Source organism: Nothobranchius furzeri, chromosome 3 (assembly GCF_043380555.1).
Source record: "Nothobranchius furzeri strain GRZ-AD chromosome 3, NfurGRZ-RIMD1, whole genome shotgun sequence".
NCBI classification, from domain to species: Eukaryota; Metazoa; Chordata; class Actinopteri; order Cyprinodontiformes; family Nothobranchiidae; genus Nothobranchius; species Nothobranchius furzeri.
In genome coordinates, this window is record NC_091743.1 from 295,114 (window position 1) to 312,813 (window position 17,700).

Consider the following 17,700-nt stretch of genomic DNA (forward strand, 5'->3'; position numbering starts at 1 on the left):
TCATGTTAGTTTAACCGATGATTCACACTTGGTGTTTCTGTGTGTGTGTGTGTGTGTGTGTGTGTGTGTGTGTGTGTGTGTGTGTGTGTGTGTGTGTGTGTGTGTGTGTGTGTGTGTGTGTGTGTGTGTGTGTGTGTGAGCACACACCAGCTCGTGGCTTTTACCTGCACCAATGATTTTCTCTATTTTGATCCTGGAAGCTTGAATTTCTCTGGCAAACTCGTGGACTACCTGGCAGGGGTCCTCATACGTGTGTGGGTCGATATAGAACCTCGCATCAGGGAATGACACTAAGATAAACAACATTAGCATTTGGTCACAAATCAGAGGACGAGAGCAACATCTCATCTGAGCCGGTCACTGGTGAGTGTGAGGAAAGCCTGCTGAAAGAGAAGGGGAGAGAAGAGAGGAGAGAAGAACAAACAGCACAAAAGGACGGAGGAGTGCACTCTACTGTAATCAGAGGCTGATGAAACCTGTTTGCTCTAATGGTGGACTTTACCACATGGGAGGGAAAACGCTATTCCTTGACAAAATGTGACCTAATCTTTTAAAAAGCAAGGTATGGCAACTGAAGTTCTAAATAACTAGTGATCGTGTCCTTACCTTTACTCTCTCCACAGCCAATCACCTGTTTCCATTTGTCCTGTCTTCTACCTCCTCTACCCTCACACCAACTACCTTCATCTCCTATCTCACCACATCCGTTCATCTCCATGTTGGTCTTCCCTGTCAGCTTCCTGCCTGGTGGCTCCACCCGCAGCATCCTTCTAGCTATGTAATCATCGTCTCTCCTCCGGACATATCCAAACCATCTCAGTCTGGCCTCTGACTTGATCTAACATGAGCTGTCCACAGTCCATGGAGACTCTTGTCTAACAACATTCCCTGCCCCTATGATTTACTATGATATTTTTAAAAAATGTGTTTATTTTTTTGCTCTTGTTAAGCACCTCGTGATTGTTATCTTGAGAGGTGCTATACAAAAAAAATCAGCTCTCAAACATGCTCTGCACCACTCTCACATTCTTCTCTGGCATTCCAGATCTGCTCGTGCACCACCGCTCCTCTCAGCACCGTCATACGTTTTCTCTAAACCTGCACAGACACAACACAGCTCCCTCTGACTTTCCCTGTACTTCCCCATCAGCAGCCTTTTAGCAACAATAGCATTAGTAGAACTCTTCCCAAGCATGAAACTATATAGGGAGTGAGGCTGTCTGTAACTTCTCATGTCTTCACCATCAAACCCAGTAACATATGCATAATGACTCACTAGTTGTTTCCATGGTGAATGTAACAATTCTTTGTTAGATTTAACATCTTAAGATTTAGAGCCTTATAAATCAAATGTTGCAGCAGCTCTGGAATTCTGCAGATGTCTTGAAAAATGCTCTTCTTGATAATATTTAGGGAAAGAGTCAACTCACCGTGACCATTTTGGTAATGCATCTTTTCCTCATCAGAGTCCTGGAAGGCCTTGCTGTAGCCACAATGTCTGTAAGCGCGTGCACACACACACACACACACACACACACACACACACACACACACACACACACAGAGAGAGAGAGAGACAGAGAGATGAATACAGGACAGCAAAAGTGCATTTCTACTAACGGATGTTGATCACAGTTCGGTGGACTTCTGCTCTTCAACACTTTAGTGAAATATGACAAACACACACACACACACACACACACACACACACACACACAAAAACAAACAAACAAACAAACAACTTGTGATGTTCTTCTTTGTTTTACTTCCCTGAATCACAAAAAGGCTGGACAGAATGGAACAGGATCATGTAGATCAGGAGTGTCAAACTCAATTTCCCTCTGGGCCGAAGTGAAAAATGTCAGAACCCAAGTCCCCAAGCCAGCTTCTCCCAGCTAGCTGATCTAAACCATGGACCACATCTCCCAGCATGCCCCTCGCGGGGATTCCCTCCACGTCACACCTACGTCACTAACCGCGACTATAAACGGAAGTCACCTCCCCAGCGCATCACTCAGTCATCGTGGGGGCCGAACAAGATGGCGGCCGAGTTGGACTCTTTCCGCCGTTCTGGTCACACCCAAACGTTTTTTGAACGTGTTTAACTGCTTTTACGTGTTAAAAATAACCTACCCTACAGTCTACCAACAGTTTAAGCCTCCCTGGCTTCTTCTGGGCAGGTAACCATGCCTAAATCAGCTCTTAAAAGAGGCAGCTATGGCAACAAGATGGAAGTTAGCTTGGCAGCTAACAACAACGACCATAACTATGACGGTACAATGGCCGGCAACTTTCAAGTAGTGAATGAAGACGAATTCCCTCCTCTCCCGGTTACACCGAGCAAACCCCCAATTGCGAAGAAACCAGCTGTCGGTAATTACCCACTCAACAATTCCCTAATTGCTGAAGATGCCGCTTCGATGCTTGCTAACTTGATAAATTACAGAAGTGATCTGCTAGAGAAAAAAGTGGAAAGTGTGCATGAAGAAATTGTTGAGATAAAGAATAAGATAGGCTGCGATGAGAAAAGAGTTGTCTCAAATGAAAAAAAAACATTGCTGTGTGCATGGACCGAGTAGCAGAACTTGAGCGTTACGGGTGGCGGTGGAATTTAAAACTCCATGGTGTTGCCGAATCTGACAGAGAAAACTGTCGACAGGAAATAATACGTGTTTGCCAAGAGATTTTGCCCCAGGAGAAAGAGAAGATTCCCGACTTCATTGATGTGGCACACCGCGTTGGAAAGAAGCGCTCAGGTGATCCCAGACCAAGAGCCATCATCCTGCGCTTCACTGCCAGAAGACACCGAGATGACATCTGGAAAGCAGCCAAAGGCAGCAGCTTCTTGCAGAGGAATAACTTGCACTTCTCGGAGGACTTATGTAAAGTCGACCGCGACTCACGTCAAAAACTGTGGCCCTCCATCCGGAAAGCTCGAAAAGAAGGAAAAGCGGCGTACTTCATCGAAGGCCGGGGCTTTGTTGACGGTGCTGAAATCTCGTAGATCGCCATAATGGAACACTGAATTAGAGCCTCACATTCGTCTTTTGGCATCACTCGGTTCTTCTATTCAAAGAGTGGCTTTTTGGCCATCTGCTAATATGGGTATGGTAACGTAATTTCAAGTTAATGTGTTGCAGTTTACTTATTGGTTTAGCTGGGTACCAGTTACGGTGGTTCCATTTCATACACTTTTCAACACAGGTTGTTCAATAATATTTGAACTTTATTGTTAGTGTTAGTGTTCTTTGTTCTTTGTTGTTGTTATGTTATCTTTGTTTTTGTTATGTTATTTTTATTCTCTCTAAATGCCAGGGGGTTACGCAATATAACTAAAAGAAAAGCTGGTGCTGATGTCTCTGTGATCGAAAATTACAGGCCTATCTCTACCCTGCCCTTTACATCTAAACTGCTTGAGAAAGTCATTTATCAGCAGCTGGTCTCACATTTAGCTGACTCTGATCTGTTTGAGGTTTTCCAATCAGGGTTCAGGTCTGGCCATAGCACAGAGTCTGCTCTACTGAGGGTCCTAAATGACATCTATCTATCACTAGATCAGGGTACATCTGTGGTGCTTCTGTTATTAGATCTGACAGCAGCTTTCGACACAGTTGACCACGCAATTCTACTCGATCGCTTGGAACGATGGGTTGGGATCAAAGGGTCAGCTCTGGACTGGTTTAGATCGTATCTCCAAAACAGGACATTCTGTGTTAAACTGGGTGATGTTTTTCTTGTTGGGAGGGGCTCCGGTGGGGGGTCCCGCAGGGGTCGATCCTTGGTCCACTTTTGTTTGCCATTTATCTGCTACCTCTGGGGTCAATCTTTCGTAAACATGGCCTATCATTCCATCTGTATGCCGACGATTGCCAGATTTACTCTCCATTGTGTCAGGAGAAAGGTCACTCTATCCAGTCCTTTGTCTCCTGTGTTAATGAGGTGAAGTCTTGGCTAATGTCCAACTATCTACATCTGAATGAGGGAAAGACAGAGCTCATTGTTTTTCACCCCAACAGCAGGAATGTGGATCGTTATGGTGATCTTGGCCCTCTTTCTCCATACTCAAAACCAGTTGTTACCAGTTTGGGGGTGAAACTTGATGTAGGACTTAAATTTGATGCTCACATCAATTCTGTGATCCGGTCCAGTTTCTTTCACCTGAGACGCCTTGCTAAAATCAAGCCTATGCTGTCGAGAGCCCACCTGGAGCGGGTACTGCATGCCTTTGTAATTTCTAGGCTTGATTACTGCAACTCTCTATATGCAGGGTTGTGTCAGTCAACACTGCGTCGCCTACAGGTTGTGCAGAACAGCGCTGCCAGGTTGCTGACTGGGACCAGGAAACGGGACCACATCAGTCCAGTTCTGGCCTCCCTGCACTGGCTTCCGATTTCCTATCGCACACAATTCAAAATACTCGTCTTTGTTTATCATTTCTTCCAGGGTGGTGGTCCCCCCTATCTGGCCACTCTCCTGAACAAACATTCCTCATCACGCGCTCTGCGCTCCTCTGACCAAGGCCTGCTCGCTGTCCCTCGGTCTAGGTGTCGTACCCGTGGGGACCGGGCTTTCTCAGTCCTAGCATCGGACTCTGGAACCAGTTGCCACCCTCAGTTAGGCTGTCCCCTTCTCTGCCAGTCTTTAAGAATCACCTAAAAACCCACCTCCTCCGCTTGGCGTTTCCAGAACATGCTTGATTATGGCCCTCTATTATGTTGAATCCATTCCACAGTTTTCATTGGTACACTCAATCCATCCACTCAATCCAATTGTGTTTCACACATTTGTATTTTACCGGAATGTTTAATCTATCTTGTAATTTCCATTTTGTATTTTGTAATTTGTATTTCTTTTATTGTTGATTTATTCAGTATAATTACTTACAACTGTACCATGTTCAGCGCTTTGGGCTTCCTAACAGGGTTGCGGAAGGCGCTTTATAAATAAAGCTTTGATTGATTGATTGATTGATTTTTATTTGCTAAAATGACCAGATCAGATTTTTTTTTCTTCAGGAAAGTCATTCTACAGTAGAGGATGCTAGTTTTTGGAAAACACAATGGGGTAATACTATTTGGTTTTCACATGGGTCTGTACATTCTGCAGGAGTTGCAACTCTAAAAAACAGAATTAATGGAGAGATTATTTTAACGGAAAGTGACCCCTTTGGTCACTATATATGTCAGATGATTGAGGTGGAACATAGACATCTTTTCTGTGCAAATGTATATGGTTATAATAACAGAAAGGATAACATAAGTTTATTTCGCTCTCTTGAAAAGATAGTTACAACGTGGTTTAAAGACTTTCCACATGCTCTAATTTGTATGGGAGGTGATGTTATGATGATGACATACTGACAAATGGCCACCAGGGAAACCAAATGATTCCAGCTCCATTGTTATCTCTTTCATGGAAAAATTTAATTTAGTTGACATTTGGAGGGTTAAGAATGATGACACCAGAGTGTTTACCTGGTCTAACAAAACTGGTTCAAAACAATCTAGATTAGATTTCTGGTTGATCTCTAAAACTATAAATAAAGATTGTGTCAATATTAAGATATCCCTACTCCTCTCACCGATCACAAAGCCATTCAGATAACCATGAATCTCTCAGATTATAAAAACTCCAACTCCATACGCACTTATTGGAAATTGAACTGTCAATTACTACAACATGAAGAGGTTGAGGTAAAGATTTCTGAGTTAATTCACACATTCTGGTCAAAAGCTAAAGATGAAAATAGTTTTGGATCTAACTGGGAACTTTTCAAGTTTGAATGTGGTAAGTTTCTGAGGAAATTTGGCAGTGCCAGAGCAAAATCATCTAAAGCTGAGGAAGCAAATATTATACTGGGTATTTCAAAACTCTCTCAGATTCGCCTCTCTCTATTGACTAGTGAAGAACAGCAAGAGTTAGCTGAATTACAACTTAAACTAGATAATATCTATACCCAGAAGAGTAAAGGTGCCTTTGTCAGATCGAGGAAGAGATGGCTCGAGGAAGGAGAAAAAAACTCTCATTATTTCTTTAATTTAGAAAAGAGCAAGGCCACAAGCAATACACTTGGCACGCTTAAAATCAATAATACAATCACAGAGGATCATAGATTAATTTCCCAATTCTGTAGCTCCTTTTATGAAAAGTTATATCCCTCCAATCAAAACATATCATCTACTGATTCCTTTCTAAGCTCTTTGACTGCTAACACTATTTCTCAAACTGAACAACAAATCTGTGAAAATTCGATTACAATACAAGAAATTTTAGATGCAATAAATTGTCTAAAAACTAACAAATCGCCCGGGGTTGATGGTTTAATAACAGAATTCTGCAAAACATTTTCCCAAGATTTAGCCCCTTTTCTATTAGAGGTTTTCAATTAAAGTATCCAAAGAGGTGTCCTTCCACCCACCTTGACTCAAGGTCTAACGATATTAATTCCTAAATCCAAAAAAGATCTATTGCTCATTGATAATTGGTGCCCTATCTGGCTTCTCAATAATGATTATAAAATCCTTGCTGTCACTTTTGCTAAAAGGTTAAAATCAACTCTACACTCAATCATTGATGACACACAATCAGGCTTTATGAAGAACAGACATATCACCAATAATATTAAGCTTGTTTTAGACCTCCTAGATTACCCTGAGCTTGTTCAAGACAATAGTTTCATTTTATTTTTAGACTTTTACAAAGCCTTTGATACCATTGAGCATAATTTCATTTTTCAGTCTCTTGACAAATTTGGTTTTGGGCCTTTCTTTAAAGCTGCTATTAAAACTATGTATAAAAATGGAAATAGCTCCATCAAGTTGAAGGGCGGTACTTCTGCCAGATTTAATATTTGTAGAGGTATCCGTCAAGGATGCCCCATCTCCCCCTATTTATTTCTTTTAGTGAGTCAAATTCTGGCCTGTCACATACATTCTAGTCCCCTTAAAGGTATAACAGTAGCTGGTAGAAGCTTAATACTAACACAACTGGCTGATGACACAACCTTATATTTAAGAGATCACTCTCAAATTTCTGTGGCAATGTAATAAATACCTTTTCCAATGTATCCGGCCTCCATTTAAATATTAAAAAATGCAAACTCATGGCAATTAAAAATTGTTCTGAATGTGAATTTGAGAATATACCTGTCCAAAATGAAGTTACTTACCTAGGGGTAATTATCACAAAAAATCAACATGAAAGATGTTCAAGAAACTTTAATCCTTTAATTAAAAATACTCAGAATAAGCTTAATCAATGGCTCATAAGAGACCTCTCTATAAGAGGTCGCATTTTGATTAGCAAAGCTGAGGGTATCTCCCGGCTGACTTATGCGGCCCTGGCTCTGGATCTTAATAATAAAGAGTGTAAGGAGATTGATCGGTTATTACTTGACTTTGTTTGGAAAAACAAGACCCACTTTCTTAAAAAATCCTCCCTAATGAATGCGCTTGAAAATGGTGGTTTGAACTTGCTTCCCTTTTCTTTATTGAATAATACTTTTAAAATTAACTGGATTCGTCAGTTTTTCAAGTCTCCTACCTCTATCTGGCGTATAATACCCCATCACATTTTATCCCAACTTGGTGGTTTAAAGTTTTTCTTGATTTGCAACTATAATGTCGAAAAGCTCCCCGTTACGTTATCAGCCTTTCATCGCCTGGCCTTCCTCTCATGGACACTCATGTACAAGCACAAGTTCTCACCTCACCGCTACTTCATCTGGAATAATAAGGACATTCTTTATAAACACAAGTCTCTGTTTTTCAACTCATGGTTCCAGAATAACATACTTTTAGTAGACCAACTCTTTAATGCAGAAGGTCAGTTACTTTCCTATGGTGAGTTTCTACAACAGTATACTATTCCGATTACGCCGGGCGAATACGCAAAGGTATTTGGAGCCATTTCTCCAGGAGTGTGTATGTTATTCAATCAGAGACCTAGACTAATAGACAGTTCTCTCCTGTTTTTTCTCCAGTTCTGTCCCCAATCGGTGAAGTATGTTTTAATTGCTCTCCTAATAATAAAAATAAAGCAATTAGAACTCTCTTTCTTAAAGACATGACATCTCTTCCATGTGCCGTATCATAATGGAATAGATTAGTGGATGAATTGACATGGAGGAAGGTTTGGCTTCTACCCAATCAATTTTTGATCACTAACAAGGTTAAAGAAACTTCCTTTAAACTATTAGATCCTACCCCTCTAAATGTTATTTAAAATAATTTAAATCAGACCTGGATGTATCTTGTACATTTTGTGAAGATCTTCCAGAAACAACAACTCACCTTTTTTGGCTGTGCCCTCATTCCAAACGGTTTTGGCAGTCTTTCTGTGACTTCATCTGCTGTAAATTCTCTGTCTAGTTTAACATTTATTGGAAGCAGGTTTTGTTTGGCCTTCACCGGAATATTTTTAATGACTCTATTAAATTTTTTATTAATCTGTTATTTCTTTTGGCCAAATTTCATATCCATAAATATACATTTCTTAAAAGCAAACCCAACTTCAACTGTTTCTTAGTGGAGGTCAAGCATTATATGGACTCTATCCTGTTTTCACAAAACCAGAAGGCTGTAAAGACTACTGAAATATGTACCTGCTTGAAGATAATCTGATCCTGATTTATTACTATTTCTGTGTTGATGTTCTCTCTAGATATATGCTACTGTAATCGGTATTTTTTCTGTACACTCACCTTTTTTATATCCCCCTGGCACTTTTTCTTATTTTGTTCACATCTCACTTTTCTTATTCGTCGTCAACTGTGAGCTTGTAACCTCATTGTCACATTGTATATTCTATTTTTGTGAATAAAGGTTTGTTAAAAAATAACAAATAAAACCACTCAGTCATCGTTTCTTCAGATCCATGATCAGAGTTTCCAATCAACCGATCCATCTTACGAACTATCCACTCACAGTAAGTGTTCTTACTTACTTCTGGAAAACCCAGCATTACCGTGTCACTTCATTGACGCTCGAACACTCGGGGATTCCTAGATTAAATCGTGAGCCGGCGTTTCACGACACTATCACTTCCGCTTCTGTGAAACCACGCTCTCTACAAGCTCAGCTCCCGAATCCAGCCGACCAGTCTGACAAAAAACTGGGACAAAGTCGTGGGCCAAAATGATTAAGCTTTGAAAAAGTGACGGCAAATGTACACATTTTCCTTTATGTACAGAAATGTACGGTTAAACTTTTTCATTTGGAAACAAACATATTTTTGCAGCAACACTGAATGTGGAATAACCAAATTACACATGAGCAAATAGATTTTAAACAAAGCACACATCAGTGGTATTCATTACGTATTATGTCTCATTTTTTAATTCTGTTTATTCCTTAAATTGTATATATATATATACATGTATATGTATATATATATATATATATATATATATATATATATATATATATATATATATATATATATATATATACACATATATATTAGTGGTTGCATGACTTAATTTTTTTTTTAAAGTCGACATTCAAGTAATGAAAAACTAGTCGACTTTGACTAGTTGTTGATGACGTCATACACCTGAAGCGGCATGGGGGTGGGGGATGGGGTTTTGGTTGGTTTGCTGGAGTTTTTGACAATTAAAATTGCGCCCATATTTTCAAAGTTAAACATATCTCCTTTAACAACGGTAGTTTCTGCATCCTGCTTCAAATTAGTTTTTGAAGTGGCGACACCTGATTTGATAACGTTACTGTGGCCGTGCTCAGGACGCAGATGTCTAGAGCGCGTCAACAATCAGAGCTTTGCATGCGCAAGCTGGTTAAGATTAGGATGGGGGTGAGGGGAAGGTTACATTGCAAGAGGGTAAAGGTCACAATTTGGTTAAATGTCCATTTTACGGCAGGCGTCAGTACAGACGCTCTGGCACAGCGCGTCACCTCCGCCTCCAGATGCGCAGGGGCAGGTCACCTGCTGTCTTATTATCACGTGACAGCGACTAGTCGATGACAGGCTTAAAAAGTCACTGCAGAGCAGTGAAGTCGACTAGTCAACTAGTTCATACAACCCCTAATATATATATATATATATATATATATATATATATATATATATACACAATTAATGTATACAATTTATATTATAATATATATATATACAGTGTTGGGAGTAACGCGGTACAAAAGTAATTAATTACTGTAATGCATTGCTTTTTGCTGTAATGTGGTAATGTAAGGCAATACAGGGAAAGAAAATGGTAATATTTACTCGGTACAATTGTCAGTAACGCGGTAATTACAATGCATTTTTAAACCCAGAATCAAGATGTGGGTTTCCCTACAATTTCTAATTGCGGGAAGCCTGAAAAAAGATCCAGTATCCACATATATGACGTCATTTATGGACTCAGCTTTGCGGGCATTCTATGAGCAGAGAGGACGCAGCGGTGACGGCTCAAATACTCCAGCTGCGTCCTGCGTGTGGCCGCTGTTATATTCACAAAACCGCTCCACCAAAACAAAGTCATTCGTTTGTGATCGTTTATATCAGCCCTTATTCTCTGGTACTTCATGTACTTTTCAGCTGATTCATAATCTGTGCCCCGGTGATTTCAACTCATTGCTGCTGGAGCGCATTGCTTACTAAGCTTTTGGTTTTTTGCGTTCGGTAGATCCCTTTGGCTGATTAGTTAGAAAGTAGGAAATCTAGGAAACCGTTTTTCTGGAAGATGGAGAAAACATGCAGCATGCAGGAAGGTGAGAGAGAGAAAGGGCCGGAAATTATTCACATAAAATCAAGAAAACAAAACAAAGTGCTTGAAAAGAAAAAAGTAGGTAGATTTATCCCCAATACACATGTTTACCAGTGAAAAGCAATAATATATAAGCATTTAATATTTATACATGTGATAGAATCAGATCACCCCAGAAGTCAGTCCCACATCCAGGGCCGTATCAAGGCATTTGGGGACCAAGGCAAACATAGGCTTGGAGCCCCCACCACCCCACTCCCTGCTCAGTTAATCTAAGATGGCAGCGTGCTGAGAGTACAGATTGTTGTTGCTTTTATTTAATAAACAATCATTTTAAAGCACTGTTATTATATCTGACTGTTTTTAACAGCAACCCTAGCTCAGACACCTCATCACCTTCCACATATATGTCATGAGCTCACTGAGCGTCACATGACCAGATTCATACTGAAGTTGTTTTGGTGAAAGTTACTGAGAGTAATGCAAAAGTAGTGTAATGCCTTACACTTTAAAATCAGTAATATTGTAATGTAATGAATTACTTTAAAATGAGGGTAACAAGCAATAAATAATGCATTACAGTTTTGAAGTAACTTGGCCAACACTATATATATATATATATATATATATATATATATATATATATATATATATATATATAATTTATTTATATTTAATGTATTGAATTTTTCAACTCAAGGGGTTTTATTCTCTAGAATTATAAGTAAATAAATAAGTAAATAAATAAATAGGTTTGTGCTAATGAAGATGATGAGAATCTGAGCAGCTTGACCACACAGTTGTGTTGGTGTGTCGGGGAGGAAAGATTAAAGCTGCAGCAGCTACAGAGTCATACTGACTAGAGCGTGTTGCTAAACTGGAGTTAAAGTCTCTTTCCGGGGTATTTCTCTTATCCGATGGCGCCATCTAGTGGATGACAAGCATATGACACAAAAACTTTATCGCTCTGTTTTTTTAAGATGGCAACTTCACGTTTCTTGTTTTTAAATGTGCTTCTGTTGCCGACAAACAGCTAAAACATAGTTTTACGAGTAATATTCTCATATCATGTTGTGTTCTCACATGTTTATATTTTAGAGACTTACTTGTCCATGAAAAGTTCATCAACTCTGCATCAGCCGTGGTATTCCTTAAATTTGAAGCATCTGAGCAGTAGTCTAGCGCCATTGGTTAGTTCTGGTGAGCACTCAGTTTCCTATTAGCACGGAGCTCTGCAAGTCAGGGGTGTGCTTAACAAATAAATAAATAAAAAGAGAGACGTATTGCCTACATTATATCACAGTACATGATGAAATAATCACTTTTATGGATTTCTGAAAAACCATACATAATTTCTAAAAGTTGAAAATTCCGGAAAGATACTTGAAATCATTTTGGTCTGGAAGGTGGTTGGTGTGCTTTTTATGTCGGCCGAGAACAGATTACTGAGCTGTTAAAATCCATTTCTGGGCTTCAAGTCCCTGAGGTCCAGTGATCAAAGCCTACTGGTTGTGCAGCACCAGGCTAAAGGTCAAAGGTGACAGATCATCTGCTGCTGTGGCCCCCAGACTCTGGACCTCTCTCCCCCTGAGCCTGAGATCAGTGGACTCAGTGGTCTCCTTTAAAAAGCAGCTGAAGACTCACTTGTTCAAGCTGGCTTTTGTATGACCTTCTTCACCTCTCTCTCTTTATTCTGCTCTCCCCACCTATTCCACCTTCCTCAGGATCCACTGATTTCCCTCTTTCCTATTCACTCTCTCTCTTTCTTAACATTTTTAATCACAATTGTCTATTTTTTGCTAATTTTAGATATATGTTTAATCGTTTTCTAAATTCTTTTTTATATTTTTACAGTTTTTGTTTTTGTGAAGCGCCTCGTGATTTTTATCTTGAGAGGCGCTATAGAAAAGATCTCTTCTTCTTCTTCAAAGTCAGTTAATTTCTGAGTAAACTCAGTGGTGAGTAAGAGGAGTGTTTTCAGTTTGTCCAAGACTGAGGAGGTAACGCTGCAGATGCCGAGTAGTAGCGTGGATGCTAATAAATGTAAACAGAAAGGAGGGGGCGCTTCGACAGATGCGCTAACGACGCAAAGCACTATGGGATTTGTAGTCTTTGTGGCACAACCATCCTTCGGGTTAGTTTTAATATATATTTGCTAGTTGATCTTGCAGGCCAAATGAAATTAGACCGCGGGCCAAATTTGGCCTGAGGGCCTGAGTTTGACTTCTGTAAACTAGAGCTTTGGATCTTAATGTAGATGTTAGGAGATTAAATAATTAATGTTCCTATTCTGCCTCGTTTCAGCTTCAATAAAACTACAAATTCCAAAAACAAAGGCGTTTCCCAGTTTCAGGTTGTTGTCTTTTCTGCAGATGTTTTCCTGCAGTTTTACATCTTAAAATCTCTTCATCTTCTCCAGTCTTTATTCTAACATCACATTTTTGAAAAAGAAAAAGAAAAGTTGTTTCAGCAGTTTGTGAAAATCTATTTACCTCCAAACCACAGTTTCACTCATTTGTTGTCTGCATGCAAATTAACTTGTAACTAACTTAATTCAGTTTGTTGTGCGAAAATAAAATCAAAGCAAAAGATAAAATCAAGTATATAATTCTGTATATTTGGACAAATATAAAAACACCACTGTAAATACTTTGAAAAATAAAGAAAAAAGGGTTTTAATATAGCAGAATTTCCTGTTGCTACTGAATGCTACTGTTTATTCTGTTCCTCTGTTATTGATGATTATTCTAAGGAAGCTTAATTTGATTTATTTTCAGGCTTTTATTTTGAAATAACCTTAAAGTGGGTTCAAAGTAGTTGTTTTTTCCGCATTTTGCTTTGATTTAAATATTTTATCAGTGTGTTTTAAATGTTTATGCCTGTCTGTTTAATTAAGGTTTGTTTCGTAACTGTGGTCCTTCTGGTCTATAGTTAGTTTAAATCAGTCAATCAATCAATTTTTGTTAAAACATCACCTTCCACAACCTTCCTGGAAGCCTAAGCAGTTTAACACCAAGACAGATAAGTATTATAAAATAATATAGGTAAAAGACCAATGGGGAACATTAAATGAGAGTGCATAAAAATGATAAGAGAAAAAGATAAGGAGCAATGACAAGAATATTAAAATAAGTAAGAACGCAGGGCCATGAAGCTCACTGGGGAAACTAACTGATAAAAATGAGTAGCCTATTCTACAGCGATTTAAACACATGAAGGGGAAGTGCCTGCTTGCCCATTTCAAAGGGTCAGTGCCAACACAGAAAAAGCATAATCCTTCCTACATTTGTTTGTTGAGAGTGGGACTACCTTTAATTCAGAGGGTCAAGGTTTCTGGAAAAAGTATAAACAAACACAAACCTGGTGGGGCTGTTCAGTTAGCTAATTGGTCAGATTTTCTGGGGGTGGAGCTACCAGAAAGTCCCATAGTCAATACACACTGGTGAAATTACATCTCTGCATTTGACCCATCCCCGTGGGAGGAGCAGTGAGCTGCAGCTGTGGTTGAGTTCGGGACCTATTTGGTGGTTTAACCCCCTAATCCAACCCCTTAAAGCTGAGTGTCAAAGAGGGAGGCATTGGGTCCCAATGTTAAAGTCTTTGGTGTGACCTGACCAGGATTTGAACCCCTAACTCCTAGTCCCAGGGCAGACACTCTACCACTAGGCCAGTGAGCTGAGAAGGTTGTGTGTTCAGATCCTAAGCTAGCAGACAACACTCTCCGCTCTGTGTATTCTAGATAAGGGGTCGGTAATCTTTTCCCGTCAAAGAGCCATTATTACCCATTTCCCATAGTAAAGAAAAACTGGGAGCCACAGCAGCAGTGGCGTTGTTGATCAATGCTTTCTATTGAATCGGCTTGAGTCTTGGGTAGGGGTATTGGGGATTGCACTGGAATTGCACTGGTGAAGAACCAAGATGGCGCCACGGAAGGACGCCCTAGTGCTAACGTGCGTCGTGTTTGTTTGTTTTTGTCTGCAAATTGTGTATCAGCGTGCTCTTACACCCATGAAGAGCTTCTAAACGTCAGAAAATCAACGCCGACTGACCTACTTCCAGTTTTTATAGTGGGTGTGGCGGATTTGGTCCACTTTTTAATTAAGAATGTGAGACGCCGTAGGAGAGGGAAACGTGCGGGAGTGATCGTGCGTCTACGAAGACGCGGCTCTCGTACGCCCTTACCTGGGATCTTCCTCTCCAATGTCCGCTCATTTAGCAACAAGACGGGTGAACTGGCGTTGCTGATGAGACGGAACAGAGACTTTTCTTCCTCTTCTGTCTTATGCTTCACGGAGACGTGGCTCAACGAGCAGAGCCCGGATTGCGTGCTCCATTTGGAGGGATTCCAGCTCCTCCGCGCCGACAGACAACGGGTCTTATCCAGAGGAAAGACAAAAGGTGGAGGTGTCTGCTTCTACATCAACAATGCCTGGTGTTCGGATGTGACTTGGATTTCCCAGTACTGCTCTCCTGCTCTGGAATTCCTCTTCATAAACTGTAAGCCATTCTACTCCCCACGTGAGTTCGCTTCATTCATTCTGGCTGCTGTTTACATCCCGCCTGGCGCGGACGTGCACGAGGCTCAACGTGCACTCGCGGAGCAGATCCTACGTGTGGAACAGACCTTTCCGGACCCTCTAGTTATTATCCTCGGTGACTTTAACAAGGGAAATCTGAGCCAGGAATTGCCTAAGTACAGACAGTTTGTTAAATGCCCGACAAGAGAGCAGAACACGCTGGACCACTGCTACACCACAGTCAATGGAGCTTATCGAGCCGTGCAGCGAGCTGCTCTCGGCTTCTCAGACCATGCCATAATTCACCTCATCCCCTCATATAGGCAGATGCTGAAGCTCTCCAAACCTGCAGTGAGGACTTCTAAGAAGTGGACCTGCGAGGCTGTGGAGGAGCTTCGCGTGTGTCTGGACACAACAGACTGGAACGTGTTTGGATCTGCCACAGACAACTTGGATGACTATACAGACACTGTGACGTCATGCATAAAATTCTGTGAGGACAGCATTATTCCAACAAAAACCAGGGTCACTTTTAACAACGATAAGCCCTGGTTCACACCCAAACTGAGACAGCTGAGGAGGGAGAAAGAAGCAGCCCACAGAGCCGAGGACAGAGAAAGCTACAAGGGTGCTAAGTACCAGTTCTCAAAAGAGTTGAAGAAGGCGAGATCTCGGTACAATGAGTGTCTAAAGGAGCAGTTCTCTGACAACGACACCACCTCTGTCTGGAGAGGGCTCAGACAAATCACTAACTACAAGCCTTGAGCCCAACACGCTGCTGACGACCGACAACTGGCTGAACAACTTAACTCCTTTTATGCAAGGTTTGAAGTCCCACACCCCTCCCCCACCCCCTACTGCACAGGTTTCTTCAGCCACTCTGGTGTCACATGCCACCCCCACCACCTCCACCACTGTGAATAGTACAGTCCCCGCTGACCACCCCTCCCCCTCCACTGCCTTCTCAGTGACAGAAGAGGATGTGCTCAGGGTTTTCCGTAAGCAAAACGCACGGAAATCCCCGGGCCTGGACGGCGTCTCCCCCGCAACCCTGAGACACTGCGCAGAGGAACTGTCTCCGATCTTCACGGACATCTTTAACATCTCCTTGGAGTCCTGCCATGTTCCAGCCTGCTTTAAGCTGTCCACCATTGTCCCTGTCCCTAAGAAACCCCGTATCACTGGACTCAATGATTACAGGCCTGTGGCGCTGACGTCTGTAGTCATGAAGTCTTTTGAGCCCCTGGTCCTCCCTCATCTCAAGTCCTTCAGCTCCCCCCTCCTGGACCCTCTGCAGTTCGCATACAGAGCTAATAGGTCTGTAGACGACGCCATCAACCTGGCCCTCCACTTCATCCTGCAGCACCTGGACTCCCCGGGAACCTACGCTAGGATCCTGTTTGTGGACTTCAGCTCTGCGTTCAACACCATCCTCCTGCTCTGCTCCAGGACAAGCTCTCCATGCTCAATGTTCCCAACTCCACCTGCAGGTGGATCACTGACTTCCTGACAGACCGTAGGCAGTGCGTGCGGCTGGGGAAGAATGTTTCCACCACTAAGACAATTAGCATAGGATCTCCACAGGGCTGTGTACTGTCTCCTCTGCTCTTCTCCCTGTACACAAACTGCTGCACCTCGAGCCTTGACTCCGTTAAACTGATCAAGTTTGCGGACGACACCACCCTCATCGGGCTCATCTCTGACGGTGATGAGTCCGCCTACAGGAGGGAGGTGGAACGGCTGGTGTACTGGTGCAGCCGCAACAACCTGGAGCTCAATGCTCAGAAGACAGTGGAGATGATTGTGGACTTCAGGAAAGTAACAGCCCCATCTCTCCCCCTCGTCCTGACGGACACCCCCGTCACCACTGTGGACTCCTTCCGCTTCCTCGGAACCACCATCACACATGACCTTAGGTGGGAGCCATCCATCAGCTCCCTGCTCAAAAAGGCCCAGCAGAGGATGTACTTTCTGCTGCAGTTGAAAAAGGCCAAGCTGCCGGCCCAGATGATGCTGCAGTTTTACACGGCCATCAATGAGTCCATCCTCACCTCCTCCATCGCTGTGTGGTACGCTGGAGCCACGGTGAGGGACAAACATAGACTGCAGCGCATTGTGCGCTCTGCTGAGAAGGTGATTGGCTGCAGCCTTCCATCTCTCCAGGACCTGTACGTCTCCAGAACTCGGAGGCGTGCAGGTCGGATAGCAGCTGACCCTTCGCACCCGGGACACACACTTTTTGAGCCACTTCCTTCAGGCAGGAGGTTACGGTCCATCCGGACCAGAACCTACCCCATAAGAACAGCTTCTTTCCATCTGCCGTTAGACTTGTGAACAGCTTATAAACACACAACCATGCTGGTCTTCTGTACTCGACACAACGTCACGTTATCGGCCATGTTACCATTACCTGCCTTTTTTTATAGCTGAAAGGTTTATTCTAGTTTTTTTTATTCTATT

General features: G+C 41.9%; 1 protein-coding gene across 8 annotated transcripts in view; it reads right to left on the bottom strand.

The window, feature by feature from the left end:
* The window catches only part of epha8 (eph receptor A8), a 411,677-nt gene that overhangs the window by 97,757 nt on the left and 296,220 nt on the right, over window positions 1–17,700 (bottom strand). For all 8 annotated transcript variants that reach the window (XM_070549067.1, XM_070549062.1, XM_070549064.1 and 5 more), the window contains 2 exons: window positions 1,431–1,498; window positions 165–290 (listed from right to left, as the gene is read on the bottom strand). In XM_070549067.1, coding sequence (XP_070405168.1) covers window positions 165–290; window positions 1,431–1,498 — 194 coding nt within the window. The remainder of the gene's footprint in view (window positions 1–164; window positions 291–1,430; window positions 1,499–17,700) is intronic.